Consider the following 18,489-nt stretch of genomic DNA (forward strand, 5'->3'; position numbering starts at 1 on the left):
ATACGCCTTTTTCCGAGACTTATTTATTTTATTTTATTTATCGGAAAACTCGTTCAAAGTCTTGCTTAAGTGTCACTCTTTTAAGATTGATATGGGTAAAAACAGTTGAAAAATCGCTTTTAATTAAAACTTGCGTATAAAGTAGCGAACAGTAGTTCATTGCTTACATTCATCACACAAATAATACATTTAGTTCCAGTTAGTAAAAAAATTCATGCTCAGGCAGATAGTGCTAATTATCAATTAATTACGTCACGAAATTTTCGACCGCTTTCTCCCCCTCCTTCCTCGTCACAAAATCGTGACAATTAAGTAGCATGTTTTGTATGAGTCGTCACAAAACCTTCAACCCCCCTTCCCCTTAATAGCGTGACGTAATTTGTGGACGAACCCAAATGATAAATCTAAAGAAAACTTTTATAATATTTAAATGTAAATTCCGATCAAAGTTGCGGAAATATTCAAGAAACTCTAGACTTTTTTAAACACGAGCGAACTTGGTTGAAAAAGATGTAACTATTGACAAAAAAAACTTTGCAGCAGTGCCAAATTTGCTAAATATCCTGCTGAAGCATTGGCATTAGCTTCAATAAAAAAAGCCACTAGAGATCCTAACAAAAAAGAATTCGTTATTCTAATAAAAAGTGCTACAAACTCTGAAAAAGGTAAAATCACGGAGATAAATTTTCCGATAAAAATGAAAAGCGAAGATATCTTGAGCTTAAAAATTCAGTGTCACCTTTCTGATAAACGGTATCAAATTATTAGAAATTCATCGATAATACATAATGTAGGTATTTATCCTTCACTTCATGAAATTAAGAATGAGAGACACAGATGTTATCCTGAGGGTTTAATTGTGACTGAAGTATCTGCTTCAACTCCTCCACAGGGTAACTTAATCATACTCTGACAAGGATATTAACTTTTACGGAATGCCAAGACTCTCTGAGAATGTTTGCTGAAATTGGGGGAAGGTTGAAAGGTCTACTTCACTTTAAAGATAGTTTTGATGGTGCCTCCAGTCAAAGTGTCTATAAAAAAATATATACTGATACAAATATTGGTGAGGCTTAACTTAACAAGCAAACTCTTTTCCTGACAGCTATTGTTCCACTTAAATCATGAACAAAAATGTATGGTTAAATAAAAAGCCCTCTAGTACACATTATTGTAGATCCCAACATCTCCAATATCAAAAAGAAATGGAAGAATTGATAAGAAATGAGTATGAAATTTTAAAAGCAGAAATGAATAGACTAGTTAAGTTTGAAGTAAAGTTGGAAGTAGAGGAAGGCAAACCGGATCCAACTATCTTATTTCAGTTTAATTTCCAACATTCTGTCCTCCCAATCATGTAACGTTTGCAGAGCTAAGCCCAGTAAACTTAATTACCCAGCATTGATCGGATCTAAACCAATCAATGAAAAAGTTTTATCTTTGGGCCTTTCTACTCTGCATTGCTGGCTCAGATCTTTTGAATATATATTTCATTTAGGATATAATTTAAAAATTAAAAAATACTTTGCCAAACCCCCTGCTGAAAAAGCATTAGTAAAAAGTAGAAAAAGAACATGCATCTGAGGTTTAGAGGAGAAAGTCTTATATTTGATATGTCCAAACAGGGTTTTGGCAACACTTTCAACGGAAACACTGCCAGAAGGGTATTTGAAAATACTGAATCTTTTGCTGATATAACGGGAGTAGCAATAAATGTAATTATTAAATTGAGGACAATCCTAATATCAGTATGCTCTTGTTATGAGTTGAACTCTGAAAGTTTTGGCCAGTATTGCTGTGAAACTACAGCTCTTATACACAAAAACTATCGCTAATATGTGATTCCCCCAACTGTTCATAAACTCTTGGTGTGCAGATATCTGAGGCATTAGAACTGCCAATTGGTTTCTACTCTGAAGAGTCACAAGAGTATCTAAGTAAGGAAATTCGCAAAGCTAGATTAAACCATACAGCCAAGATATCTAGAAAGAATGTTATGAAAAACCAGTACCAATACCTGTTGATTAGAAGTGATCCTGTAATATCAAACATTTGTTTCAAAATATACAAGGTTAAAAATGGAAAAACATTTCTCCTTGAAGTTTTATGTTTGTTAATGCTGTAATAATGAAATAAAGCTTTTTATTTATACTAGGTTTTCTTTTTTGTTTTCTTGAAAGAAAAATTAGTTAAGATAAATCTTTATTTTATATTTAATATATTTTGATATTATTATAACATTAAAATATTTTTTGAACCAATTTTTTTTTCAATTAGTAAATGTTTTGGTTTCAAGAATTTAATTTTTTTAGATTAAGTCAGTCTTTGTGCGGGTAAAAGACTCCAACACGTATACGCGTGTTTAGTACGAGCTTTAGGCACAAGAAATATTTACATTAAAAAAATATGTGGTATCATTTTTATTTTTTTTATTTTTATTTTTTTTTTTTTTGGTTTACATTTGTTAATCGTTGTACAGTTTTAAATAACCAATAATAAAAATAATAAAAAATAAACTTACAATGATAGCGAATATAACAAATATAAACAAGGTATCTGAAAGAAGATCGCAAAGATCTTGTCGTCAGAACTTTAAGTAAGCATCTAACAAAGATGAGATTAAAAAAAAAAAAACTTTTACAAAATATGGTATTCTGGATCAAGGAAATTCAATTATTTTATTTAAATCAAATTTTGCGCGCGTAAATGTTATTTACACTCGTAAGTGCGCGTTGTACGCGTCATAGCTACGCGTTAAAGTTATTTTCAATAGCATATTTAAATTTTTTGACCCAAAGTACGATAGTATTAATGTATCACATGTTTATATATGATAGTTATCTAACTTTTGCCGTTTTTTCACCTTATTGAGTCACATTGTGCGTCGGCCCTGCGTTTTGCCAACGTAAAACACAACGTTGTGTCAACGTAAAATACAACGTTGAATCAACGTAAAATATTACGCAATGCTGATATAAAATACAACGTTTTTTTTTTATTATTGGCAACGTTGCATTTATAACCAAAATTGTATAAAAACAACGTTGGCATTCGATGTTGGGCCAACGCAACGCGCAATAATGTTTTAACGTTTTACCAACATGAGTGCTAGTTGGGGTAGAATGAGTTCTGACCTTATAATAAAAGAAGACATAATGGGTTGTACCAGATTAATAATTTTACTAACTACGGAGTAAAATCTACAAAGTGTCCTCGACAAATTTATTTATTATTAATATTATAAATTATTAGTTTTCTCTTAACTATTGATTACTATTTTATTAACTATTTTGAGTTTATTTATAAATTTACTTTAAAATGAAGGAAAACTTTAAAATTAATTTCTTAGACGAAAATGTCGTGTTCAGTGACGTCAATGACTCTAATAAATTTAAACAAAAAATACCTGAAAACCAATACTATACAGTTATTGAATCTTCTCAATATCTTCAAAAAAATAAAAATAGTTTTTCGATTTTAAACATTAATATTCGAAGTTTAAATAGAAATTTTGAAAATCTTAAGTTTTTGTTGGATGAATTAAAACACGATTTTAAAATTATTTGTCTAACGGAAACTTCGTGTTAGCGTGGTGAAACAAATGCCTAATTTAAACTAATTAATTACTCATCAGTTCACCAACCACATGGTTTTGGTGTTGGTGGGGGCGTATGTATTTTTATTCACAACTCAATTAGTTATGATTTACGTCACGATCTCTGTGTTAATGAAATAGGTTGTGAGTTATTATACATTGAATTAATAAATAAAACCACAAAAAAAATAATTATAAATGCCACATATAGACCTCCATCTACTAGCTTAAAAAAATTTAAAACTCATCTTAAACCATTTTTAAGAAATATAAATAAAACCCGAAGTCATGCCTACTTAGTTAGGGATTTTAACATTGACCTAAAAAACCATGCGTCCAATAATAATGTTAACAATTTTATAAATACTCTTCTTCAAAATAATTTAATTCCTTCAATAAACAAGCCAACAAGAGTGACTAACAACTCTTCTACACTTCTTGATAATATAATAACTAATAACCATCTTAATAGCAGTCTTTACACAGGCATAATCAAAACTGACTTATCGGATCATTTCCCAACATTTCTAGTTACTAACAATATATTATTTAACGGTATTCCTTCTCAATCCATTATATTTAGGCGACAGATCAATGAAAACTCGGTACAACAATTTCAAAATGTTTTAAGAGACAACGTTGATTGGAATCTGGTATTCCAGTCACAAGAAGTTAATAACGCATATGGTCTATTTTTAGATCAATTCTGCAAGCAATATGATCAAGCATTTCATAAAAAAAAAATTTTGTTGTAAAATATAAAAAGTATTCTGTTTTAAAAATATAATCTGTTTTAACTCCATGGATGTCTAACGGGTTACTAAAATCTTCAAAAAGAAAACAAAAGTTAAATGATAAGTACTTGAAAAAAAAATTTATAAAAACAAAAAGAAATATAAAAATTATAAAAATATATTTGAAGAAACAAAAAGGAACTCAAAGAAGATTTATTATGCAAAACTATTAAGTAAAACCACCGGAAACAATAAAAAAACATGGAATGTAATTAAAGAAATAATCGGAAAAAGCAATTATGCGAGAAACATTCTGTCAAAAAAAATAACAAATGATAAAAGCACAATTTATGATATATCAATTATTGCTGAAAAACTAAACAGCTTCTTTACTAGTAAATATTGCATGAATCACGCCGATATTCAAGTCCAGAGATGACTCAAATATCTCTAATTACAGGCCTATAACTATTTTAGCTTGTTTTTTAAAACAAGCTAAAATAGTTATAGGCCTATAATTAGAGATATTTGTACAATAGGCTTTTTAATCACTTATCAGAAAATGAGAGAATGAGAGAATAATGTACAATAGGCTTTTTAGTCACTTATCAGAAAACGACATGTTGTATTCAAAACAATTTGGTTTCAAAAAAAAAATTCAACGGAACATGCAGTGATTAAACTTGTCAATCAAATATCAAGTGCATTCAGTAGAAACTACTTTACCTTAGGTGTTTTCATTGATCTATCAAAAGCTTTCGATACCGTTAAACTTAATATACTAATAAAAAAACTTGAACACTATGGAGTAAAAAATCACAATTTACTTTGATTCAAAAGTTATTTGACCGATAGAAAACAGTTTATAGTATATAAGCAAAAACAACCATTCCCGTCTGCTGTAACTAATGGGGTTCCCCAGAGCTCTAGTTTAGGACAATTGTTGTTCCTAGTGTACAATAATGATTTAAATTTAGCAACAGACCTATTAAATTGTATTTTTTTGCAGATGACTCCAATCTTTTTTATTCCCACAGAGATATTAATACACTATTTAAAACAATAAACGAACAATTATGGAAAGTTAATGAGTGGTTAATAAGTAATAAACTTTCTCAAAATGTGGATAAAACCAAATTTATTTTGTTCCACAAAGTGAATAAATCAAAAAATATTCCCATCAAATTGTCTAATAACCAATAACACTAACATTAAAAGAGAAAACTCAGTAAACTTTGTAGGTGTAATCTTAGATGAACATTTACGTTGGAGTTTACATATAAAAAGTATTGAAAAAAAAAAATCAAAAAATTTAGCAATGATATATAGGACTAAACCATTTTTAAACAATAGTTCTTTAAAAAGTTTATATTTCTCTTTTATTCATTGTTATATAATTTATTGCAATATTGCATGGGCAAGTACAAACTAAACAAAATTAAAAAAATTGTACTGTAAACAAAATCACGCATGCAGAACAATTTTTGGAGCTGATAGAACTTTACCTTGTGAGCCTCTTCTGCGTATACTTGCAGCATTAAATATATATAAAATCAATTTACACCTAGTATTAATGCTCATGTATAAAAAAAATATAGGATTACCTCCTAAAATATTTCAATCCTATTTTGACAAAATAGTTCATAAATATCCAACAAAATTTTCAATAACAACTTTGTTGTCCCAAAATATAATTCAAAACTAACTTCATAATCAGTTCTTTATCGTGGTCCTTACTTGTTGAAAATGTTTCCCAAGGTTGTAAACACACGTAAAACTAGTATAGGGCAGTTTAAAAATGAATCAAAACAGGCATTCTTACTTATGAATTTTAATATATTCGATTTTAAATGTTTTTTTTTTTTAATTAAAACTCAAATACAGAAAAGTAGTTAATACAAAAATTATGTCACTGAGTGTATCAACATTTTTTTTTCATTACCTTAATTATGATAATGGTAATGGTATGGTAATGGTAATTATGGCTCTACGGCGTTTGCTAATTTGTTACGTTATTTCTACGAAGTATACCACTTTTTATTTTTAAATCTTAGTTTAAATTTTTGAGTTTTAAGCAAATGACAATACCTTATTTATTTTTTCTTATTCACTTGATCTTACTCGTTCCTTAAAGTTTGACTCTTTACATTTTTCTTTAAATGACATCAAATTGTTATCTATTTTACTTTTTAATTTTTTTAATAAATAGTTTGTAAGCTATAGATATTTAAATATTACGGTTTTTGTAAATACTTTTTTTTTTTTTTTTTTTTTTTATACTGTTATTTAGGTGCCCCAAGAAGACCTAACGGTCTTGTCACAGAGCACCACGGATGTGCATTTAACCAGAAAGTTCACGCCTCCTTCCTTACCGTGACGCGAAAATATGTCCAAGGCTCGTTTCGAACCTGGATCTCTTGCTTATAAAGCAAGCGCTCTAACCACTGCGCCACGGCCGCACAATACATTAGAATGGGGCTCGATAATACGTCTTCTTCTTTCCCCGCCAATGTTTATTTTTATTTATATATGCTTCGAATTGCTTTTATTTATTGCTTTTTTTTTTTTGAATTGCTTTTATATTTCGAAATGCTTTTATTTTTATATGCTTCGAAACTGTATATAAACCTTTAAAGAGCAAAAAAAAAATTAAAGAAGGTCACTATTTAAAAAAGATTAAATAAATCTTGTTAAAACTAACAAATTTCACAATCTCAGCAACACACTTCAAGAAAAGAAAAAAAATAATGACATTAAATCTTTACCCAAATCTAATAAAACTTTAACTCCAGCTAACAAAACTTCCATCATGAACAAAATATCTAAGGATGACCTCAACCACCTTCTAAAAAACGCAACTACTTCCATTTATAAAAAGGCCGATCTAAAACTAAACGACAAAGTAAATAAAGAAAGTAAGCAAATTTTGATAAATCATGATATGTTTAACAGAATCAAGATGAACGAAACTGCCACTTATTTAATAACTTTAAAAAATCATAAACCCAACTTCCTAAACAGCCTCATTGTGCGTCTTTTATATCCTGCAAAGAATGAGACAGGAAGACTATCAAAGTTTATTTTTTCGAATGTTAACTCGAAATTGAGAATTAGGCTCTGTTTAAACCAATGGCAAAATACCCAGAATGTGATAAGTTGTCTCCGAAAAAATGATGGCAAATACTTTTTTAAATTCCTAGCATTTGGTATAAATGATGTTTATTTGTCAATTGATGAAAATAATGCAACTACCTTCGTCGAGCAACATATAATAATAAACGAGCGAGGCAAACTTATTATACGCTATGCAAGAAAATCCTTCATTTTTAACGACGGCATATCATGGATTAAAAAGAAAGCAGGATTGATTGATATCACCATGAGAGCGTATGATGGCGCGGAAATTTTCAAACTGGTTAGGATTTTCTTTTAGATTAAATATCGCAGTTTTACAACACAAATGATTTCGGTTTATATTGAGATGAGGGTTTGACTGTTTTTAAGAATAAAAGTGGCAATCAAATGGAGCAAATAAAAAAGCATGTTGTTCAAGTTTTCAAACAGAAAAAACTCAATATCTCTATCAATTGCAATATTAAAGTCGTTAGCTACCTTGACTTACTTTTATTTTGCATATAATGTGCATGATGATTCTAGCTATCCACCTTTCATAATAAAAAATCTTCCAAAAAATATTGGGCCAAGATTTTTTTCCTATTCATCAATTGAAGTTATTTTTAAAAAATCGATACCCCTTTAGAAAGGTGCATACACCTGTAAGCTAGCATATAAACCAAACATTAAAAACGTTCCAAAAACTAACCACGAACGAAATATAATCTGGTACAATCCTCCGTTTAGTAAAAATGTAGCAAAAAGAATTGGTCAACTCTTTTTAGCCCTGATTAACCAGCACTTCCCTAAAAACAACAAACTACACAAAATATTTAACAGAAACAAAATTAAGATAAGCTACAACAAGTACCCAACTAGTACAAATACGTTGATAAAACGTTAGAACAATGTTGCACGTTGCGATGGCCCAACGTCGACCGCTAATTTTTTTTACATTTTAGTTAAAAATGCAATGTCGCCAACAACCACAAAACAACCTTTAAGTTTTTACCAAAGTTGTACAAACGTACGTTTGTGCCAATCTTGTACCCACTCTGTACTTTAAGTCGGCATTGCCTGATATTTTACGTTGATTAAACGATGTATTTTACGTTGGTACAACGTTGTATATTACGTTAGCGAAACGTTTTATTTTAAGTTGATTCAACATTATATTTTACATTTGCACAAAGTTATGTTTAACTTTTATCATAATTAAATTTATTTGTTTCATATTTTTAGTATATATATAAACATTAGATATTATACATTTATACGGAGATATATTTGTATATATGTACCAATACATACATAGTTTAGTCATTTTGATGAATCAACATTGCTGATAACGTTTGTTTATACTTGTTACAACTATAGATAATGATTAACATCTGATTAACTGGCATTATTGGACCAATGAAATTTTGGCATTATATTAGTCCAATAATGCCATTATTCAGGCATTATTGAACTGTTGGACTAATGTAATTTTGTTAACTATTTTAAATCACGTCGTTATTAAGTTTTAATTAATATAAATACAATAAACTAACATTGGACCAACTTTGTATTTGCGTTGAAGAAAACAGCCGGCGTTCGCAATATTTTTACATATCTTGGCCGAGCTAAGGGTCCTGCATGCCAAAAAATTGCATTAAAAAATCAGTTTGTTCACTAAACAACCATTGCTTGTATAACAACATTATTTCCAAGCCACCGTAAACTCAAATAAACCTCAATATAAATATAAAGTATACATTGGGGTAAGCGAAACCTCTTTTAAATTACGTTATGCGAACTATCTAAAAAGTTCTCAATAGTTACAAAAGATGTTTTAAAATCTTCTTATAATCTATTCATTGCATTTGAAAGTAAATTAGGGGACAAAGTTAAAAAGGATACTTTTGGCGAGGAACTGAGTTTTGAATAGAAGTTTTTAGAAGTTCTTCTCGTTTTACTAAAAATTTGGATCCTGAAAATGCTTTAAAATATTTGTACGCAAATAATTTGAATGAAGTCTACGCGAATGTATCTATTGCATTTGGGCCCGTCTTCACATATGTCTAATATAGGCACCCATTGTGGGGCCAGGGTTATTGAATAGGCCAGCCAACAGAAAAATAATTTTTTTTCTAAGTTAATAAAAAAAAACTTTAATAAAGAATTAAAAATTTTAATGAAAATTAAAACAAAAAGACAGAATATTCTATTTTTATATCTTAAATCTAACTTTCAGAATAAAAAACAAAATACAAAAACATAACAATGAATTTTTTTGTATGCATGTCGAAGACAGTAGACTTCACAAAAAATGGATTAGCTGAAAACATCCGTCATGAAATGAACACAAATATAAAAGGTTCAACAAAAGGAACGAAATGCTTTAAGCTGTTGAAATTGATTCAAAAGTGGCGAATAAACTTTATTGCTCTCTGTCTATTTTCGGACAGATGGTCATATTAGGTTTTGGAAATTTTTAAAAAAAAGCTATGATATCAGTGAGCACAAGGTGTGGCTAGAAACAAAAAAGAGCGCGCAAACGCCAACAAAACAAATTAGCGTTTATTGAGGAAGCAGACTTCACTGGAAGTGGAGTTAAACAATTTTTTTATATAGATTACTCAATAAATATTACAGCATCAAACCGAAAAATAACAAATAAATATGTTTATAATAAATTCGTCAGAAGAATAAGCAAAGGATAATCTTTGAATTTTACATATATTTACATATAACAACTCATTAAGTAAAACGAAACTTAGGTATCTCTAAATATTACATAGTTTTCATTATTACATTTACAAGTTGATGAACTTTTTTTTTAATCTTATGGCGGCTTTTTCAATCAGCAAAATTATCATTCACACCTTCTAGGATTTTCTTTTAAAAAAACATTTTCAATTTAAAGAACGGGTAAAGCGTACTGCCTACTACTAAACCTTGAAAAAAACCTTTCTTCGATATAATCTCCGTAAACAGCATAGAGAAACATCCTTAAAACAACATTGACATTGGGAAATGTATATTTAATTTTTTTTTTATTGAACAACCAAAAGAAAATTCAGATGTTTTGGTTTTCTAGTTTCATCGGTGCCAATTTTAATTAAAGTGAGAACGAAGAAGTTAAAATGCAGACATTCATTTGAAAAGTCAATGCTCGCATTGCTTAGTTAGATTTATAAAAGTTTTTAAGTGTGCAATGTAATTGCAACAAAATCCATCATCAGAAGATAGACGAGGAATTTAAAACGAGAGAGAAGTAGAATTTAAACTTGACTTTGCCTTTAAGTTTAGCTAAAAGTACGAATTTGTTTTTCTCGGTGACTTGTGAAGGTGGGGGTTGGAGAGACCACAACCATTATTCCGCAACAGGGCCAGGATGATCTAAAGATGGGCTGATTGTATTGAGAATTTTTTTTACATAACCAATAACAGTAGCCGATTCCAAAAGATTTTTTTTGAAATTAAAAGTTATTAAAAGTTAAAATTATCAACGTTCAAAATCAACGATGGGCCAGGGTAGCAATTTTATATTTAATTTCCATTAAAAATAAAATTGCTGCTAATTTAAATATTGAAGATTTTCGTTTGAAATTTTCTCAAATGAAAGCTCGAAAAGTTCTTTTTACAACATAAGTTTCTTATTTTTATTTACTTATTAAAATTTTTTTTTTAATTTTCTTAATTTGTTTTGTGTATACTCGTGTACAATTTTTAAAATGTTTTAATTAATTAAGAACAAATTCACGAATATGATATATGTGCATTTTCCGCTATCCAATCCATTGACATTTAATATATTGTTTTTGAAAAGCACTATTTTTAAAATAAATTACTTATAATCTTTTTTTCAAAAGTTTCTATTAAAATACATAAAAGAATTTAAAATTTATTTTATTAATGGCAATTAACGTAATGTGAAATACTAATGTTTTTCAGAAATCTTATGTGCAAACATAACCTAAAATATCGCATAATGTATTGTTTAGTGTTTACAGGTTTTTTTTTACATCTGTGCAAAAATACTTTATCGTGGTTTTTCTTAGTGCATTTGTGAAGTTAATTATTTGAGGTACGTAAGTAGAACTGTTACCTAATTGTGCTGTATACATAGTTTATCTGTTAAAGATTGTGGTTCAATAATTTAACAGCATTATAACTAGCAGTACCCTAATGTGGAATACCAGGAAGGGAGCTAAATGGAGTATACTACATTGACGAACTATAGTCAATATTCATCTTTCTGATTGAAGTTTCACTTAATCCGTATCAATGTTTCTCCTGTGAAGCTTTATACTATAGATTATTATAATAGCAAAACTGCTAATTCCATATTAAGTAGTTCAAGTATTTCACATTAGGAGACCAAAAATGCGGAAATGAACTTTGGGTAATTTTTATATAAATTAACCAAAGTTTTATATACAGCAGCTTTTATACACTTCCTTAAACAGGAAACTATCTTAAATGGGGTACTTTCAATATTATGTGTTGATAATACTAAGTTTTATTGTTTTTTTCTTACATAATATTTCTGATAAAATAAAAATGGTACTCCACAATCGGATTCTTTACTCCATATAAAGCAAGTACAGCTTAGTTACTGATGAAACTCTTTGTTATTTAGGTCTCTAAAAAAATGAATATTCCTTAAAAAATCTACACTATCGAAGTGTTAAAATGGATATAAAGACAAAAAGAGTGCGACGGCGCTCTTTTTAATCTTTATATCCATTTAATCTTTATATCCATTCATCTTTTTAATAATTTTAATAATTAATTATAATAATTTATTTGAATAATTTGTTTTTATAATTTATTTGAATAATTTATTTTAATAATTTATTTTAATAATTTATTTTAATAATTTATTTTAATAATTTATTTTAATAATTTATTTTAATAATTTATTTTTATAATTTTTTAAAAAAATTTTTTTTAATAATTTATTTTAATAATTTATTTTAATAATTTTTTAAAAAAATTTTTTTTAATAATTTATTTTAATAATCTATTTTAATAATTTATTTTAATAATTTATTTTAATAATTTATTTTAATAATTTATTTTAATAATTAAATTTAAAAACCACGACGACTGTACCTCAAGAATAGTACCCACAAAAAACGCAAAAAAAAAAAGTGTATGCAAACGTAACAAAGTGTATGGAAACGTAACAATTTAGTGTATGCAAACGTAACAAAGTGTATACAAACGTAACAATTTAGTGTATGCAAACGTAACAGTTTAGTGTATGCAAAAAGTGCAAAGAGCAAAAAGTTAAAAAACTGAAAACAAGTAGTAAAACCACCATTGGATAAAACGAAAATTGGACAAAAGATATATAAATAATAATAGTAACAATAATTATTATTATATATTTTCTATCTCTATATCCAACGGAATAAGAGAAAAGGTCCATAAACTATAATATAGGCAATGTCCAGGAAAAAAAGATGCCTAATATTCGTTTGCTTAAAGTAGTTTTTCTGGATTGCATCATAATAGAGCATCAGCATTGACTGTAGAATAAATATCGTAAACCATAATGTTAATGAAACATTTGGTTTGGCTTCTTGTTCATCTTGTGTTTTTAATGAGTAAAAAAAAAACAGCCGTTTAAAATTCATATTGTAGTGGACTTACACCAAATGAATGGTTAGTTGCAAACTCAATTTTTTTTTTGGTATAAATTAAGTTGAGTTTTTCAAATTTGATTGAGTATCATGGAAATCATGGAAAGTATAGTTTCATGTAAGACCATTGAATCAGTTGTTCATGATGTGGGTAGGGATCATCTAGTTGGAAACAATTTGTTAAACAAAAACCACCATGGACTTAGGAAACAAAAAATGTTTCACTAATTTATAGAAACCATTAAATATTGTTAAAGATGCCTAAAAAAAATTGTTCAATAAATTTGAACAATTTTTTTTTTATATTCAGATTTTTCTTAGGCATTATATTTTTTTTTATCAATTATATTATATAATTGAGTATAATTGATTATATTATTGTTATCTAGAAAAATATGTAGAAACTTTACAGGGTAGAGCGAGGCATATTGGGAGCGAGGCATATTGGGACTCTTAAAAAAAAAAGTTTCGGATAAACTACTCATAGATAATACTGTTTTTTACAAATTTCCTAAAATTCATTGATATAAGGAAACGAAAAAACAAAAAAAAAATCTAAAAATATGCTACGACAGCCAAAGTAACGAAACTCTAGACTAGCAAAATTTTTATATTCTGTAAGTGGGTGGGGCAAAACGGGACAGTAAAAAAGCGGCAGTTATTTGTTAATTGTAAAGTTTTTAAGGTGATAAAAAATGAAAACTATCTGTCATTTAAATATGTTCAGACTCTCAAAACTCTCAAAAAAATAACATACCTATACAAACTACACGCCCACACACCCATACAGCACAAAAAAGAAGTAACAACTAAAATAAAAAATTTTTTTTTTGTATTTTATCATAAAATACCTCCGCTCTACTCTAACCTATATATTATGTTAGTAACTACTACTAAATTTGAAATTTAACAAAAAATATTATGGATCACATAAATCACACAATAAATAATCTGAAACGAATTGTCAACTTTTTTGATGAGTTGGCTTTTAGCAATATGCCGGTGAAGAGCAAATTTAAATATGCCATATGTATCAGCAACATATTGAATTCTAAGTTCCTTTTTACTTACAACTAAAACTGCATTTCATGTCATTTTTTTTAACTTTCTTATATAATTTCTTACCATTGTTGTTTACAAGTTATTAACTATGAAATTAATATTTCAAGATAAATTTTTTGTCGTTGTAACGCTTAAGAAAATACGCAAACTTTGTTTTTCACAAACTTACTAATGCATTTTGGTACTTTTAATGCATTTTGGTATTTCTAAAATTAAGTTTTTTTATAAATAATAAAGCATAATAATTTAAAAAATTTTATTTAAAAAATTTTTTGAAAAATTTTTTTTTTAGCTGAGATATTAGGCTTCAGGCGTTTCTGCCCCTTTATGCCCCAATGTCCCACAATATCCCAAAACGCCCCGCTCTACCCTAAAGGAATAAAAAATATCTGATAACAGCTGACACTTTTCAATAACTAAACGGTGTGTGTTTAATATAGTCGAAAACCACTAAATTACCTCGCACCAATGGAAAAATCCCGACACCCATTTTGCTCTAAATACTGGAATTAAATATTCTGTAAGTCGGCACCGAGAAGGATGGTCTTATATCGTGTGGTATTGCTTATTTATTATTGTCGATACCATCATAATGTCGCTAATAAAAAGAATCTTATGGTATCGAATGGCATATTCACGATAAAAAATGATAATAATAATAATAATAATAATAAAAAAGTGTCCTTTTGAATAAAATTATTAACAAAAAAAGTAAGATTGCTTTTTAGAGGCTTAGTTAATTATGTTTAGATAATAATTTTATAATGGATGATGATTAGTTTACTTTAATTCTTGAATTTTGAACACAGAACGAAAGACTATGCCAGGTGAGAATTACAATGCCACGTTTTTTGTTTTTGATGTTATAAAGGGTCAGGGTAACAACATCAGTTTTTGCTATGTCTAATGGCATCTGTCAAACAACATCTGTAAATACAATGATGTATAACTTTATCTGTCCCACAACATCTGAAATTTCGTTGATGTCTAACATGTTAATTATTAATAATTATGTTAAGAATAACTACACCCTTGCAATTATATCTGTAAATTCTACAGATGTAATTACATCTTTTTAACTATATTAAATATAACTACAAGATTTTAAGAAATTATTAAATTATAATGCATTATATTAGCCAAATGTAGTTTCATATTTGGTTTTTTCCAGATGTAGTTACACCCGGAAAAAATTATTAAATATAAGTGCATTATTTTAACCAGATGAAGTTTCATATATGGTTTTTTTCATATGTAGTTACATTTGAAGGAAATTCTTCCAGATATAATTGGAGTTGGAGAAAAATTACCAGATGTAGTTACATCTTCTTAAAGATGTTGTTAGGGGTCATTGAATTTTCAGATGATCTTGGACAGATGTTGTTGGAGTAAAAATAAAATAAAGATGATCTTGGAAGAAAGTGTAAAGATGATCTTAGACAGCTCTGCAAATGTTGCTGGACATATGTAGTAATCTTTTACCTTTATAAACTGAATAAAACAACAATGAAACAGCATGGCAAGGTTGTTTTATATTAGCACAAGCTTTTAAATATTGACAAAATAACGTTGCAGTAACGTTGCAGTGTTGTTTTATTTTTGTTTTATATAGCTTTTTACAATAACAATTTAATACGCATTTAAAATAAAACGTTTTTTATTGTCAGCATGAACGGGGTTTAAATAAGGAGTTAAACTGCGGAAGCAAGATTTAGGTAAATATCTGCATTATGCTGTAAGAAACTGCTTTTTATCATTTGATATTGGTAATCTGATAAATAACATTGCACCTTGAGACTTAAGGCATCTGATAAAGAAGCACAATGTAAAAAAAAGCACAGGTAAAATAAAATGACTTTTTTGCATATAAGGATTTCACCCTTGGTATTTTTGAAGACTTCTGGTGCTGTTGTTATGTTGAATTAATTTAAAATAATTCCGTAAATTACAGCATATACTGCAATCTTGACATTTTCTAACAAGTATACAAACTTCTTTCTTGACTAGTAGTTCTATTTTTGGTAGAGAATGATTTGTTGCAATACTTTTGAATGCTCTTTTTTCAGTGGAAGACGATTTTTGCATATGCGTTTTGAATTGATCATGAATAGGTATACCTATTTATACTCATAAGTAAAGGTACTATCATACTAATATAAAACTTTCTGGTGGCTTCTTCACTTATATTTGGTCTTAAGTTGGCAATCTCAGACGTGAATAGCTTTCATGTACGAAGATTCAAAATCTTTTGTGAGGGTGTTGTCTATGATATTGCCCAGATATTTATAAAAGCACAAAACCTTTGGATTTACTGGCGTACCAAACAGCATTGATTCAGTTTTTCCTATACTTAGATTGATAGCAAGTTCGTTAGTGTCAAAATAATGAGAAATATTTTCTTTTGATAAGTCTAAAATAAGACTTTTGATAGGCTACTTTCAATTACATCTGCATTCTTTGCTGAAAGATATATTACTGTATCGTCTGCATACTTAATGATATTCAAATATTTGAGTGAGTCATTTAAAAAAATTATGAACAGAAATAGTCCTAAAATAGATACTTGTGGAACACCGGACAGGTGAGCTTCTTTGTCAGACAATACATTTTGATGGTCAAAAATTTGATTACGATCAAAGAAGTAATTTTTTTAAAATTGTTTTTTACGACAGTTTGTTTCAATTGAAGAAGAAATTAGTGAATTATCACTAATATATATGCCTAAAATTATGAAAAAAAATTTTTTTTCAAAAGATAACTTATAATTTAAAATTGGGAGTTTTTGTCACTTTTTCACATCTCTGAGTGCGCTCTAGCCCAATAAGCAACATTGGTAAAAAAAAAAGAAGCGTGAAGTTCCAAGTTAAATACTTTTCCGCAGTACTCTGCAATAAAACCGTAAGAACTTCTGGAGGCACCTTAATAACTACAAATAATAATAAAAACATTAAGTAACAATAATGATGTCGTGCCAAACCAGACAGCACTTAAGAATTTCTATTATACTATATAAGGGCAGTGTGAGAGAATTGGAACCCGTGAGAAGTAAGACAAAAATTTCAATTGAATTCAATGAGCAGCCGTAGCTCAGTTAGCACGCTTGCCTCAGAAGCTAGAGATACGTATATATATATATATATATATATATATATATATATATATATATATATATATATATATATATATATATATATATTATTATTATAGTATATAATAATATATATATATATATTATTATATACTATTATATACTATATATATATATATATATGTATATATATATATATATATATATATATATATATATATATATATATATATATATATATATATATATATATATATATATATATATATATATATATAGTATATATATATACTAATATATATATATATACATATATATATATATATATATATATATATATATATATATATATATATATATATATATATATATATTTGTTGTTGGGCCAACGTATGTATATATATATATATATATATATATATATATATATATATATATATATATATATATATATATATGTATATATATATATATATATATATATATATATATATATATATATATATATATATATATATATATATATATATATTTGTTGTTGGGCCAACGTATTGCGCAACATTGTTTTAACGTTTTTTCAACGTATGTGTGCTAACTGAGATATATCAGGAATTATTTATATATTGTATTTTTTTGTATTTTACTTTATATCTCTAGTTTTAAATTAAGATAAATTTAAGTATATTTTTATATAATTTTTAAACATATTTTTTTTAATTGTGCGACGCTCTTTTAATAATTGACGCTCAAAACACGTGCGGCCGTGGCGCAGTGGTTTGAGCGCTTGCTTTATAAGCAGGAGATCTAGGTTCGAAACGAGCTCTGGACAAATTTTCGCGTCACGGTAAGGAAGAAGGCGTGAACTTTCTGGTTAAATGCAGTAAGAAAGACTTGAATTAATAAACGAAAATTTATTTAGCTGTATAAAGGTAAATCAATTTCTCTTTTTTTTTTTGTCAGGACTGCAGTCAGGTTGGTCAAACTGGAGCATTTGGTCAAGTTGTACAGTATCTTGTGATAATGGAACTATGACCAGAGTAAGAGTATGTCTTGGTTTAAGCAGTTCTTGTGTTGGAAACACTGTTGAAATAGCAAATTGTTACTCCAATATAACTTGTTCAGGTATTATGGTGTAATTTATTATGACATATTTAAAGTTTCACAGCTCTAAGAGGTTTGAAAATCATTGAGAAAGAAATCCAGTAAAAATAAGTATGATCTAGAAGTGATGTCTTCAAATTGTCTTCCTTATTGAACTTT

The 18,489-nt window shown here is 27.9% G+C and overlaps 1 protein-coding gene across 3 annotated transcripts in view; it reads left to right on the forward strand.

The window, feature by feature from the left end:
- The window catches only part of LOC100214107 (polycystin-1-like protein 2), a 194,904-nt gene that overhangs the window by 20,502 nt on the left and 155,913 nt on the right, over positions 1 to 18,489 (forward strand). For all 3 annotated transcript variants that reach the window (XM_065815297.1, XM_065815299.1, XM_065815298.1), the window contains exon 3: positions 18,190 to 18,351. In XM_065815297.1, the coding sequence (XP_065671369.1) occupies positions 18,190 to 18,351 (162 nt within the window). The remainder of the gene's footprint in view (positions 1 to 18,189; positions 18,352 to 18,489) is intronic.

Source organism: Hydra vulgaris, chromosome 13 (genome assembly GCF_038396675.1).
Source record: "Hydra vulgaris chromosome 13, alternate assembly HydraT2T_AEP".
In the NCBI taxonomy this organism is placed as follows: domain Eukaryota; kingdom Metazoa; phylum Cnidaria; class Hydrozoa; order Anthoathecata; family Hydridae; genus Hydra; species Hydra vulgaris.